Raw genomic sequence first — 12995 nt, 5'->3', positions numbered from 1 at the left:
GTGCCCGGCGGGGCGGGGCGGGCCGGGCCCGAGCCGCGGCGCCGAGGGGCCCCTGTGCCAGGCCGGCGCGGAGCGGCGCGGCCCCGGCCATGTCCGACTACCGCATCTCGGTGGAGGAGCTGAACGACCTCCTGGCTAACGGGAGCGGCTGCTACAGCCTGCCCAGCGCGCACAGCAATGAGGTGGTGCCGCGCATCCACGTGGGGAACGCGTGAGTGCGCCGCCGGGGGGCTGCACGGGGGCGGGGGTGGGCCGCAGGGGGCCGGCGGGGGCCGCGGGGCGGGGGTGGGCCGGGCCGGGGAGGGCCGCGGGGCGTCGGGGGGCGTCGGGGCCGGGGGGGCGCAGCTGGAGGTGGAGGGGCCCGGGGCCCCGCGGGGCCTGTCCCGGGCTGCGGGGCCTGTCCCGGGCTGCGCGGCCCCGGGGTCCCGGGCGGGGCGGGCTCAGCCCCGAGGCCTGTGGCTGCCAGGCCCGGGCGCCGGGCTCCAGCTGCCGCCTGGCGGGGCGGAGCGCGGGGGAGCCGGCTGCGGCAGCGCTCGCTACCCCGCTGGAGCCCCCAGCCCAGGGTAGAACAGAGCGGGAACGGGGTTAACGCTGATGGGGTCGCTGAGGAACGAACGTCAGCTGGGCCTCGCCCCCGGTGCTCCCCGCTCCCCGGGCAGGCTGCGGGCAGGCTCCTCGGGCCCGCACCCCGCTCACCACCTGCGGGGGCAGCCGGGCTCGGCGGGGCCTGGCCGGGGCCACGAACGTTTCAGCGCTCCGACCCGGGCCCTGCGCTCCTCTCCTCAGCGCTGCCCTGCTGCCTCCGGGCTGCGAGGCCGGGGTTTACCTGTTCCCCGCCTGTCACATCCCGCTCATCCCCTTCCCATCTCCAGCCACCTCACCTCTGTGAAACGGGGGGGCTTTTTGGTACGTGTGGAGCGTACTGGGTCACTGTTCCTACTGGGAGCTTGTAAGGCCTCAGGAAATTTGAGTCAAAGCCACAGGTTTTCGTTAACTTTCTCCTAAGCCAAACCCAACGCTGTTTGTTGCTGCCAGTTGATGCAGCAGGGCTGGGGACAGGACCAGAATTATCTCAATGGCCAACCTGACAATCATCTCCTTCATGTTTTTAGCAGTTGCCTGGAAGAAATAAAGTCATAGCCTGCAAGGATTTGCAGGCTAAATAATAAAAAAATAACTTTGAAGGTGGTAGGCTGCTACAGAGTAGAGTAGTTTTCATTGTTCAGTAACTAATTTTAATTAAGCAAGACGAACTTCAATACGTGCAGGTGCAAGGTTGTCTAGGAGCAGGCATGTGTAAGATGCAGGATAGAAAGTATCTGTCTAGTGGAAAGCTTTACCACTGAGAAGGGCTTTTTATATACTAATTGACAACTGGAAAGATCTGGAGCACCAGTGCAGTTTGTAGCATAAAGAACAGTTCAACTGTTAGTCGGGCTAACAGACAGCTATCGGTGTTTTTTAAAGGATGCTGAAAAATTGTGGAGGACAGCTAGAGGTAAGAAATAACGGTGGGCTGAAAAAGCTCTTTCACAGGGGGAACGGACAACCTGCTTAATTTGTCAAGACTTAGGAGGAATAATATCTTTGAAGCATCCACAGAGAGTTAAAAAAATGCTGAGGTCTAGTTGAATGGGTGAGTGTCTGTTGAAGTTCAGTCACTGCAGGGTGAACTTTGACAAGCTCAAACTGGGAATAACACCGAATCTCAAGAGGATTTTTTTTTTGTTTGTTTCAAGTGGAGTTGTGGTATATGGCATTGTAAGTAGCATTTGCTATATTAGTTGTCATTCTGCAAGGATTTGGAGCTGTGCAGATATGTTTTCACACCGTTTCCAGCTACGTGTCCCTCTTTTGTACTTTCCTTGTGTAAAGATAAGGCTGAAGAGGGATGTTTTCCTAACTTGACTCCCTTCTCCTACGAACTGCTGGGGAAGTGAACCTGCTTTGCACTCAGTATCTCAAACCGTGTGCGTTTGTGAGTCCGACAGCGTGCAAAGCATCATAAAGCTTTTACTACTGTGTGCAAGAACTAAGCTGTAGCTTTGTTCGGGGGCCGTGTTTGCAGTTCATTACTCTGTCTTGGGCTGCTCTAGCATCCGTGCAGAGCTCGGAATACATCTTGTACTTGAAGCTGCCTTGGTGCAGTGCATCTGGTTGGCGCTTGCCTCCTATCTCGGGTTTGGCTTTTCTTGCACAAATCCCGTTACTGAATCTCTGAGGAATCGTCGGAAGCACTTTGCGCTGGGCTGCAGGGAAATCCGGGAAGGCAGTACAGCAGGAGAGCAGTCACACAGTCATTTGATCTGGCATTCAGATCTCTGCTGTGACTTGATGGATCAAAACTTTCTGCAATGTAGGGCCACAGCGGCAGAGATTTTATAACAATAAGAATTCCCAGATCAGCCACATCTGTAGAGTTTTAACACAGAGGGATTGGAATCCAAATCCGTGGAATAAAATTTGAACAGGAACTCACAGGAAAAAATTAAAACGCCCGAGTGAGATCCCAAAACTTCTGTTTGAAACCTTTTAGAATATTTTGCGTAGGGGTGCTGCTGCCTCTCCTTAACAGTAGTAACTCGTCTTTAGATAAAAATGACAGCGCAGAGACATTCAGGTGGATGATATTAAATTGGGTCACAGTGTAGAATAACAATTTATCTGTCAAATGACTTCAAGTTACAGGCAGAGCCGAAGTACTAGACCTTCCAGGCAATACATGAAAGTCATAATTAATGAAAATGCAGAGGTAAAATAATAAAATATTTTGAAAATAATGGGTTTGCATATTACAGTAGACAGTTCTAATCTCAAGAAGATCAGACAAAAATTTGTGAAGAGTAAAAATGTAATATTACCAAGACAAGGATTATTATCTAGATGACAGACTAGCATGATTATATATTTTCCAAGCAGTAACAAAAAATGAATTCAGAATACGCTGGAAGTACAAATAATTTTCTATTTCTGTATGAGTCAAGATGTGTTTCAGTGTAACATCCTAGTTAGTGACCAGGACAGCTGGAAAAAATGCATCTTTATCAGATGCACCAATGCCCAATCTGAGTTTTCTGTCTGCTTTAATGTGTGTGGGTCGCCCATGAAGCAAGTCTTTGTTCTTAATTTGTAGAAGTGCAGGTGTGTTGTAAGGAGTATGAAAAGCATTCTCCCAGAATTAATGTTAAATCCGGTGACTATAAGGGAAGAAGTGAGGAAACAATTTTGGCAATTAAAATATGTCGATGTGCTGGCTTTTTTTACCATTAAGGACTTGGTTTATTTGCTGATAATCCCATATAGCAATACTTTTATAGCCTCACGTACCCTTAATTGCTGATGCATGGTGTCTCTTAAGACCTGTGTTTTGTGGCTGGTAAAATTGTTCATCTGTCTTCAAAAGAAACACTTCTTACTGGTGTTACAGGATGAGGAACTCTCAACCTTCCATATCGAGAACAGACAAGATTCTGCCATTTTTCTTGAGAAAACAGAAGCTGATGTTAGCATCTCTCTGCTCTTTGGAGGAGCTAGAATGAAGGCAGCTGGATTAAATGATAAGGATGGGAGAGATCCAAGGACTGTTTGGAAAGGGAGAAAAAAAATGGCATACAAGTACTTTCTTCTTCGCCTCTAGCTGTGTAAGAAAATAACCTATAAAATCTGCAAAAATCATTCACTGGGAATGAGTTTGCCTCCACGGGAGCCTGTCTGTGTTACCAGATTCAACCATGATCCCAGGACATGGGTTCCTATTGATCCTGACCACTATCACATATATACTGATCTATGTACTATTATTTAAACCATATACTTGCCCCCCTAAGCATAGGAACTCATAGCGGAATTAACATTTTTTTGTTTTGGCCTTGCATTGTAGGATTTACTTTTGTGTTGCAAGCAGAATTCCCCAGGCACCGATACTTGTCCCCTGGCACAGCTGATGTCCTTCCAGATGGAAAATCTGTCAACATTTTGTTTGGGTAATACAAATATTTGGGTCATTGCCATAGTAGTTTGGCACAGACAACAGAAAATGTAGAAGCCTCGCTCGTGCATAAGGATTCACCTGCTTACGCTACAGTTTAAGGGGTGAACAGTCATTAGGAGAAAAGGAACGCTCTTGATGGTCGTATAGCTGTGAATGATGTGAAAATTGTGAGTGAATGCACTCAGAGATTCATCTATATCTATGATATAGATATAAACCAACTAATATGGGGTGTTTGTTTTAACTTTTTAGAATAGCTGAGTGTCTTGCCAAAACCCTTAGGTGCATTGCCATCTCTTAACAACTTGTCCAAGAAGATACAGCACAGATGCTTATCTGGGGCTCAGTTTAATATTAAGACTCCTTGTATTTGCAATTTATGACTTCAACCATAGGAAGATTTTCTAAAAGATTTCTGTTTCCACACCAAGTTGGACACATAGTGAAAGCTGCCTTTAAAAACGATAAAGGGTTTTATGCCTGTTCAGGCTACCTCTTTTCACAAGGTGTGCAGGAACTGAATCACCTTTCAACTAAAGCCTTCTGTCACGTTCTGCTAGTGTTGACCAGTGGGCTCAGATTTTTCTAGGACACCACGCTGTGACAAAAACATTCTGGGTTTTCTTCTTCCTGGGAAAGTGAGGCAAGTATCGGGACTGACATACGGAAACGATCAGGCTCAGAATGATAAGTAGTGGTTTTACAACAAAAGGGAGTCGGCGGTCTCCTCATATTATTTAATGGTTATCTCATCTTACAATGGATTGCGTTCCAGTGCACAAGTAGGGACTGGTGCATGACCAGTTGCGTTACGCAGCAGATTTTGTTGTTGTACAACCTGGAGCTTTTATCGGAGCTTACGGCATTATTACTGGAGCTAATTCGTAGCCATCATGGAGCCTGAAAGGCATGATTATTATGTATCGTCCTGCTCAGTGGCTCACTAATAGGGTAGAGTGCTCTTTTAGCCACTTAAAGGAGGAAGCAGGTGGTTTTGCTACGATTATTTGATAGAATGGAGGAGTTGAAAAGGGCTTAGCTGACCAAAAAGTACTGAATGCTTTCTTAAGCACTTAAGTATCTCAAACATAATTCATCTGGATTCTTTTCCATTCAGATATCGATTTCAACTAAGACACTAAAAATTATAATACCTGTGATAAAAACACTGGGTGGTGAAGACTGAACTATTTCGCTACGTTGCTGGCTTTTGGCTAGCCTTGCCAGGTCTTTCCATGACTTTAAAGACGTTGAATAGCGCAGGGACAAAGCACTGCACCTCATAGGAGTCTCCGGATGAGACCTTTGAAGATGCAGGAACATTTACTCATAATTAGTTTCTATCTTCCTGTGGCCACAGTGGTTAAAATTACCCCCTGAAATGTCGAGGGCCTGACAGTACAGGCTTATTATAACTGGGTTTTAAATTATCTTATGTAGATAACAGTTGATCTTAGAAGTTACTGTCCTGGGCTTCCTCTTATCTCCAGTATTTTCTTACTTTGGCCAGAATTTTATGTTCCCAAAGAGTTACAGTGTTGTGCCATAGTAGGGTCTGACAGATTAAGTTTCGTGTGCGCTCTGCTCGGTGGTCAGCCAAAGAAAGTAGCGTTCTCTCACGTACAAGTAGTGACCCTGGCTCTAAATATTTCTGTGAATTTATAGTCTGTAGCTAATTCACTTCTGGGCACAGTATATTACGCATCTATTCATAGAAAAAGAAAAGTTTTGATTATCAATACCTTCTGGGGACATCATTAATACTGAGATGATTCAAGTTCTAATTGTTTTCTTGACACTTCTTGTCATACAGGTTCATAGCCAAGAACATTATGAGGCTGCAGCGTCTGGGAATAACCCATGTTCTGAATGCAGCAGAGGGAAAGTCATTCATGCACGTGAACACTAATGCAGAGTTCTATGAAGGCACAGGCATCAGATACCATGGCATTAAAGCTAACGATACACAAGAATTTAACCTCAGCCGCTATTTTGAGGAGGCAGCTGATTTTATTGAGAAAGCACTTTCCCAGAAGGATGGTAAGGCAAACTGAAATGTCTTTCTACCGTGTTTTCTGTGCACTGTGTATGTTTCTTAGCAATTCGCTTCACTGTTTCAAATGGTTCTTTGCTCAGGTTATCAGCTGAACAACAAAGTCAGGAATTCAAATCAAAGATGTCTTAATCCTCTGTCTAAACACGTAGGTCTCCAGTACATGGCAAGTGGAAGTCTGTCACTTTAGGGGTGACTTTGAAAAGTGAAACAGCTGCTGCGTCGTATAACAGTGCCTTTCTGGGAAGATGTGTTCTTAATTTTTCCTTAGAAGTAGTAAATCACATTAAAAAAAATAATGCAGTATCTAAACGTTTTTTCAGGACACTAGAAATTATAAATTAAAGGCACAAGTGATACAAGTAATGCTCTGCTGAAGAGTACTCGCACAACCTGCTATATGGGGTTTTTTTTCCACATGTGCAGTAAGGATAAAGGCTATGGCCTTACAATTTTTATTACATTAAGTAGTTAAATTATTTTACGTGATGGTTACCTCCTTATTCCCTAGGATTACAGAAGGCTGGAGATATTTGCAGTGTTGTTGATTGCTACATTTCTCTGCAGTGTGTTTCCTCAGAGCAGAAATCCTAGGACATAGTGCAGTGGGTCAGATGGTGTTTGTTGTTGTCTGACTATTTCAGCATACCCGTTATTTCTACACATGCTTAATTTCTTTCTCGCTTCATGACTGAACATGTAAAAGGAGGAACGAACCACAATTCTAGAAGTTCTTTCTCTGCAATGGGCAAAAAGGGTGCTAGAGCTGTAACGTGCTTTTGACAGATGGAAAGAAATTTTACCTCTGGTTTGGGGGAGTATGAAAAATTCTAAAAAATTGAAATGCTACTCTCCCAGTTAGCAGTGTGACTCACTGAAACAGATTGCAGTAGGGAAGAAGAGTTTAACAGTGCCCGCTGTGGCATGACTGTCCCTACTCAGTTTGATCTAAAACAGTTGCAGTCAATCTGGATGTACAGGAGCGGTTCTATTCGCTGATTCTTTCAGTCTCAGTAGCTGTCTGCTGTGCCTACCGCTGTTTTCTTCCCTTGGCAAACAAAGAGGAACTTTGTGGCTGGTTGGTGCTGGAGCCAGGTTTAAAATGAACTTGCTACTGCAATTTGATAGGGGTTTTTTGACATTGAAGTATAGGGTAAGGGTAGGGAGGAGGGATGCAGCAGTATTTTCCTTCAATTTCATTTTAGTGTTTAGTTGCATGAAGTTGTGGGAGGCTGGTCTGGAAGGCAGCCTTTAAGACGCTGCCTTTCACGGAGGAAGGCTAGAAAAACCCTTTTGCTTCTGATAAGACACAGAAAGGAAGTGAATTGTCTTGCACACGTATGATCAATAATCTCTAAATCTTGCTGATTTATGGCTACAAGCTCTCAAGAAATTCTGAGAATGAATTGTTTTAGCGGTTTTAACTTGCTGCTGCTGAGATATCTGCCTTGAGCCGAGAAGCCTCTGCGGCTCAAGGCAAAAATGTACAGGCTTTCGGTTGCTGTGGTTCAAAGCAAGTTGTGGTTATGATGAAAATGGGTGTGTATGGTTCATCTGTTCTCTTGTCTCAGAAAAAAAAAATTACCCTGGAGAGTATCTCCCACTGCATTTGTGAAGGGGAAAATTTTTGTGTCTGGAAAAGCAGGTCAAAGAGGAAGCAGCTGAGAAGCTGTAAAATCAAGTTAGATTTCTGGAAGGGAGCAGTGGCCTGCTTTAATTGTTGTTGGATTCCTACCTACAGGGTTACCCATGTGGTGGGTTAACCTCGGCTGGGCACCAGGTGCCTATCAAACTGCTCTATCGATCCCCCTCTTCAGCGGGACAGGGGGAGAAAAATACAATGAATGGCTGGTGGGTCAAGATGAGGACAGGGAGATCACTCACCGCTTGCCATCATGGGCAAAAGAGGCTCGACTTGAGGAAATTAATTTATTACCAATCAAACCAGAGTAGGGTAATGAGAAATAAAAGCAAATCTTAAAACGCTTTCCCCACACCCCGCCTCCCTTCTTCCTGGGTTCAACTTCACTCCTGTTTTTTTTTCTACCTTCTCCCCTCAAGTGTGGCAAAGTTTAAAATACACTGAAGACGGAGAAATATGTTGCTTGTCGTATGTTGCATCTCTTCAAAAGACATCCAGCCTTTTTGCTGCATTTGTGCCCTTTGGTACTGGTCATCTCTAGGGGCAAGGCTTATTCTAAACCACAAAAGGTTGGAGAAGTGTAGTAAACAGACACAGTTTGATTCTTTGTAATATAGTAGCAAATATGTTTTAGTGTGGATGTTAGATATGTAATAGAAAATTTTTATATTGCTTTGTAATATAGTAGCAAATATGTTTTAGTGTGGATGTTAGATATCTAATGGAAAATTTTTATATTGCTTTGTAATATAGTAGCAAATATGTTTTAGTGTGGATGTTAGATATGTAATGGAAAATTTTTATATTGCTTTGTAATATAGTAGCAAATATGTTTTAGTGTGGATGTTTGATATTTTTTCTGCATTATCCTTGATGACAGAGTGATGACACCTTTCTTCCAAGTTCTACGGGTCTGCTTTAGCATTCTGAATTTACAGTTCTCGCGCTGTTCAAGGACTAACATTATTAAGCTTTATATCCTAGCTATTCCATGTTGCTTTTCAAACGTATATTCCAGTATAACCCAAACGATGACCTGTCTTCCCTGCAGGACAAGTGTTTGTGCATTGCCGTGAGGGCTACAGCCGTTCTCCTACACTGGTCATCGCCTACCTCATGCTTCGCCAGAATATGGATGTCAAAACTGCACTGAGCACCGTCCGGCAGAAGCGAGAGATTGGCCCCAATGATGGCTTTCTAAGGCAGCTTTGCCAGCTCAATGAGCAGTTACTAAAGGAAGGCAAACTGAAGCCCTAGAACGGAGCACCGCAGTATTTTCTGAAGTTTCTCGAACCATCAGAGGATGTCTTCGGTGCTTTAGATTCCCAAACCCCAACCGCCAAGCTAAAGTCACATAATGTGAGGGAGACGGAATTCCTGCTGTTGTCTAGTGAAAGTATCTTTCTCGAATGCTGGGTCTGTCTTTCAGGATGGCACAAAACGGTGTCACTGGTCGGAGCTGGTGCAGTAAAGAGGTGTTTTTAGAGGGGTAACTCCAGTGGTACCAGCTGTCTTCACATGTATTTCAGAGCCCCCTGCAGACTCTGTAGCGTATGTGGTTTGCGTTGACATGGAGTGTGATTCATTTAAGCCTTGTCTTGTATCCCACCAGAGCACCGTTTTCTGAGCCCCAACACGCTCTTCACTCACTCTTAATTAAGTACTGTATTTTCTAAAGTTTCGTTTTCATGCACACAGGTGCCTAAAGTTTGAGTGTAGGAGCTTCAAGGAATGGAGGAGCATGTGTAAGAAACGCACAGATGCACTCGCTTGTAAAATGAAGTGTATGCAGTGTTGTGTTCAATGTGGATTTATGCAATACACAGTGTGTGGTAGTAAAGCCATTACGAGCCCAGTCCCGATGCACACTATTTCCAAGAATATTTGTACCTCTTGCTGTTGCGATTGACATGAAATAGTCTGATATTAAGCGCTCTTTTATTTTTGCTTTGAAATCATGCTAGAAAAAAATGCAAAGAGCAAATGTCGAGGAAAAAACTTGAGCAAGGAAGAAATAATGTCTGTATTTAGGAGTGCTTGTACTGGATGTATGATGAAGTCCTAATTATCGGAATATAATGGCTCCTGAGGCTTGTATTGAATTACAGCATCTCTCTCCCTTCTTTGCCATCACTGTTCATTAACAACGGAGTGAGCACATATGCAGATTACTTCCAGGAGGGCAACACAGATGTGCTTATAAAGCAGTTTGCAGAGTTACACTCTTGATTTCTTGGAGTGCTTGCATGGTACCATTAAATAGAAATAAGCATTGTTACGTGCCACGCTGAATAGGAAACATTTCCTTTCTATTAAAATAAAGGATGTCTTGATTCTGTTTGACATACGGATGAAAAGAGTCATTGCAACGTTGCGAGTATGCCTGATTTAATGTGTAAATCTGTACCTGTAAATTACAGCACTATATTAACACAGAGGATCTCCCCCAGCAGACTTGGAATTGTTGGCAAAACTAACAGAATCTGAGATGTACGTATTCCCTTTTTATCTGTGCTTTAATGCGGTTCTGGATTGAAAATCTTAACACTACTTTGAACAGAAACACTGTTTTACTAGTAACACACGTAAGCCCAGATCTGTTTATTTATATTCAGTTCACTAATCAAAAATCACAAAGGACGTACGCTGTTGTACTTCTAGTTGGGGTTGTGTGTGTGTGTGTGCATGTGTGTAGTTCTGTATAGCTAGATAATTTTATCGACATGAAAGTCGGAGGTTATTATCCAGGTTGAAGACGGCTTGTTTCTGTTTCCTTGCACAGGATGGGAACTGCCACATCAAGTAGCCTTTTCTCCTTTGTGTCCTTTGAAGGGACAACTGGGGGACATTCTGCACAGGGTTTCCTTTCACCTCCCTCTGGTCAGTCAGTATTTAGGGCTTGCTTTGAATCAGGATGGTTCAGTAATAATGAGTAGAAGTCAAGCTCATTGGTTATACTCCTGTTTCCTTTCTCCTATTGTATCAGTATTAAATTAATTGCTTCTTCAAAAATCCTGGTTACTGATTTCATGTTGTGGAGCTTGGGGAATAGGAATACTGGCCTTATCTTTTCTGCTATATTTACTTTTTCATGCTGCAATCTTATTTATAAATCATACCTTAAAAATTTTTACTATAAGCATAGATCTTTTTCTCTATCTCATCTCACACCATCTATTCGCAACACCTATCTGCACTACGAGAAAAAAACGAAATAATGGAATTTATGTGCATGCACAATACCTTTGACCTGTTACTTAGAAGTCAAAAATTCCAGTCCGTTAAAGAGCTCAGAAACTTAGGGATTAGATTTTTGTTACTCTTCCATAGATTGTAAGAAGACTAATATTAAAACCAGAATGGTTTATTGAAATTGAGTGTGTTGACCTTATGGTGATGGTTTTGGTTTTGTCAGAAATACCGACAAATCAAGACATACAGGAATTTGTTCTTATATTCAAGATGTTCTTTCAATTCGCAGGACACTGCTCACTTCTAGTGGTAACCTCAGGGGTACTCTGGCCCATTTCTCTCGGTATAACGAAACTGATTTAACAAACATTTTGTAATATGAGGGTGGAGAGGAAAAAAATAAGACAGTGCTATAAACTGATCTTCAGACTTGCGCTCTGAGACGGTATATCCTATTTTGAGTTACCGATAGGTGACTGAGTAATGAAACCATTTCTAGCTGTGCTTTTAGAGGAGGCTAAAAATAGTTTGAATGTCAGACCAGTGCTCCCTTAATGGATCACACCCTTCCCCTTTCAGTCTTATCTTGCTGTTTAAGTACAGTAACGTTGCAAATTCCTCTGCCTGTTTTAGCTGGCCAAGAAGAGCTTGTACGCCTTTAATCCGTAATGATATGCTCTATACTTCGAAATTTCTCTTTCTGATTGTAGAAGGAAAGATTGTATAAAACCAGGAACGAGAGCTTTCTTTCCATGTAATATGAAATTGAGGAAGTACTGGAAGAAATACACCTTTTTATTCATCTGGAATCACTGCACACCTGCTGTGAGATGCACCTTACGAGCTTTCTAATGGGGAAAGGTATTCTTTAAAACAACTATTTCTTGCAAATAGCAATGCTACATTTTTGGAGTTCAGACATCTTGGTTATGGCTAGTGTGATGTGGATTTACATTAATACGTTTATCCTGAATAGTGTGGTACATTCAGTGTAGAAAACACTCTGCAGAAGGGATGGGGTCTCTAAAATGCACATCTATTACAGAACAAAGATACCTACCCTGTCAAATCCAGCAGAATTAGTGAAGTTGGAGGGGAGGGGAAGAGTGGAGGTGAGAAGCTGTTAGCATTTCATAGCAAGGAACAAAGAAGAAAGGCCAGACAGAGAAACTGATGCTACGTGTAAAACTAAATACACCATCTACTCATGCTGAACTAAATATTTCTCAGCCATTGCATAAGCACAGGAGATAAGTTTGTAACTAAAAATTTAGATTCAAAGCAAAAATCACATTTTCTAAGCGCTTGCTTCATCCCTGGGTCCTGCAGCTGCGACTACGATGTGGACAAGCGTTGTACCTAGCATGCTACTCTGAACCGTAGGTACTGCCAGAAAATACTTTGTGAGAGAACGTTGCAATATGTCACTGCTGAAAAGTGAGCATGTCATGAAGTTATTTCAAACTTAGAATTAATAGCATTCAAATGCAGGACTATTAGCCACAGTATGTTGTATTGTAATTCCATTTTCGGTTGTTGAGCCTGTGTTAGTATTGGGCATGTTCTTTTACAACGTGAGTATGGCTGACTTACCTCTCTTGGTGATGTGAGAATTAATTAAATCTTCGTAAAAGGCCTTGGAGATGAAAAGCACTGTGTGTAAGAACACTGATGCTCTCTGAGTTGAAAAACAAATTTGTGTCAAATAGATCTTCCCCCTGCTGAACAAAGGAGAACATCAGAAAGGGTATTTGCAATCTTTGTTTTTATCATTTAAACGTTTTCATTGAGCTGTCTTCTGTTGTCCAGAACTAATTAGATCTGTGATGTTAGAACTAGAAGCAGGATTTTTTTTCCCCTTCTTGTTTTAAATTAGTTTTGCTGGTTTACTATCATGTTTTTAGCACACAGGCAGTATCTAATGGAATCTCAGTATAGCACAGAAGTTTCTTCTAAAATTACTTGCTGGGCTTTGCCAATGAATGAAACTGAAAATAGAACAGGCCTGGGAGGTATCTTCTAAGGATTTGTTCGTGAGAATTAATTCGTTTCTTCTGTTCTGCAAATAAATAATGGAAATCAATTACGTGTGGGGGTTTTCTTCTTGTTGGCTTTTT

General features: G+C 42.9%; 1 protein-coding gene across 2 annotated transcripts; it reads left to right on the top strand.

The window, feature by feature from the left end:
• Nucleotides 1-37: 37 nt before the first annotated feature.
• DUSP3 (dual specificity phosphatase 3) lies at nt 38-12961 on the top strand. 2 transcript variants are annotated; one of them, XM_080369886.1, is made up of 4 exons: nt 38-211; nt 3881-3983; nt 5805-6031; nt 8738-12961. In XM_080369886.1, the coding sequence occupies exons 1-4, from the start codon at nt 178-180 to the stop codon at nt 8941-8943; spliced, it is 570 nt and encodes a 189-aa protein (XP_080226012.1). In that variant the 5' UTR covers nt 38-177; the 3' UTR covers nt 8944-12961. The 2 variants fall into 2 exon arrangements, with proteins under 2 accessions (XP_080226012.1, XP_080226013.1); XM_080369887.1 differs by lacking the exon at nt 3881-3983 and having other exon boundaries at nt 78-211.
• The last annotated feature ends 34 nt before the right edge of the window (nt 12962-12995 follow it).

This window comes from Falco punctatus, assembly GCF_963210335.1.
Source record: "Falco punctatus genome assembly, chromosome: 19".
Lineage (NCBI taxonomy): Eukaryota > Metazoa > Chordata > Aves > Falconiformes > Falconidae > Falco > Falco punctatus.
This window is presented reverse-complemented; position numbering and strand designations above follow the sequence as displayed.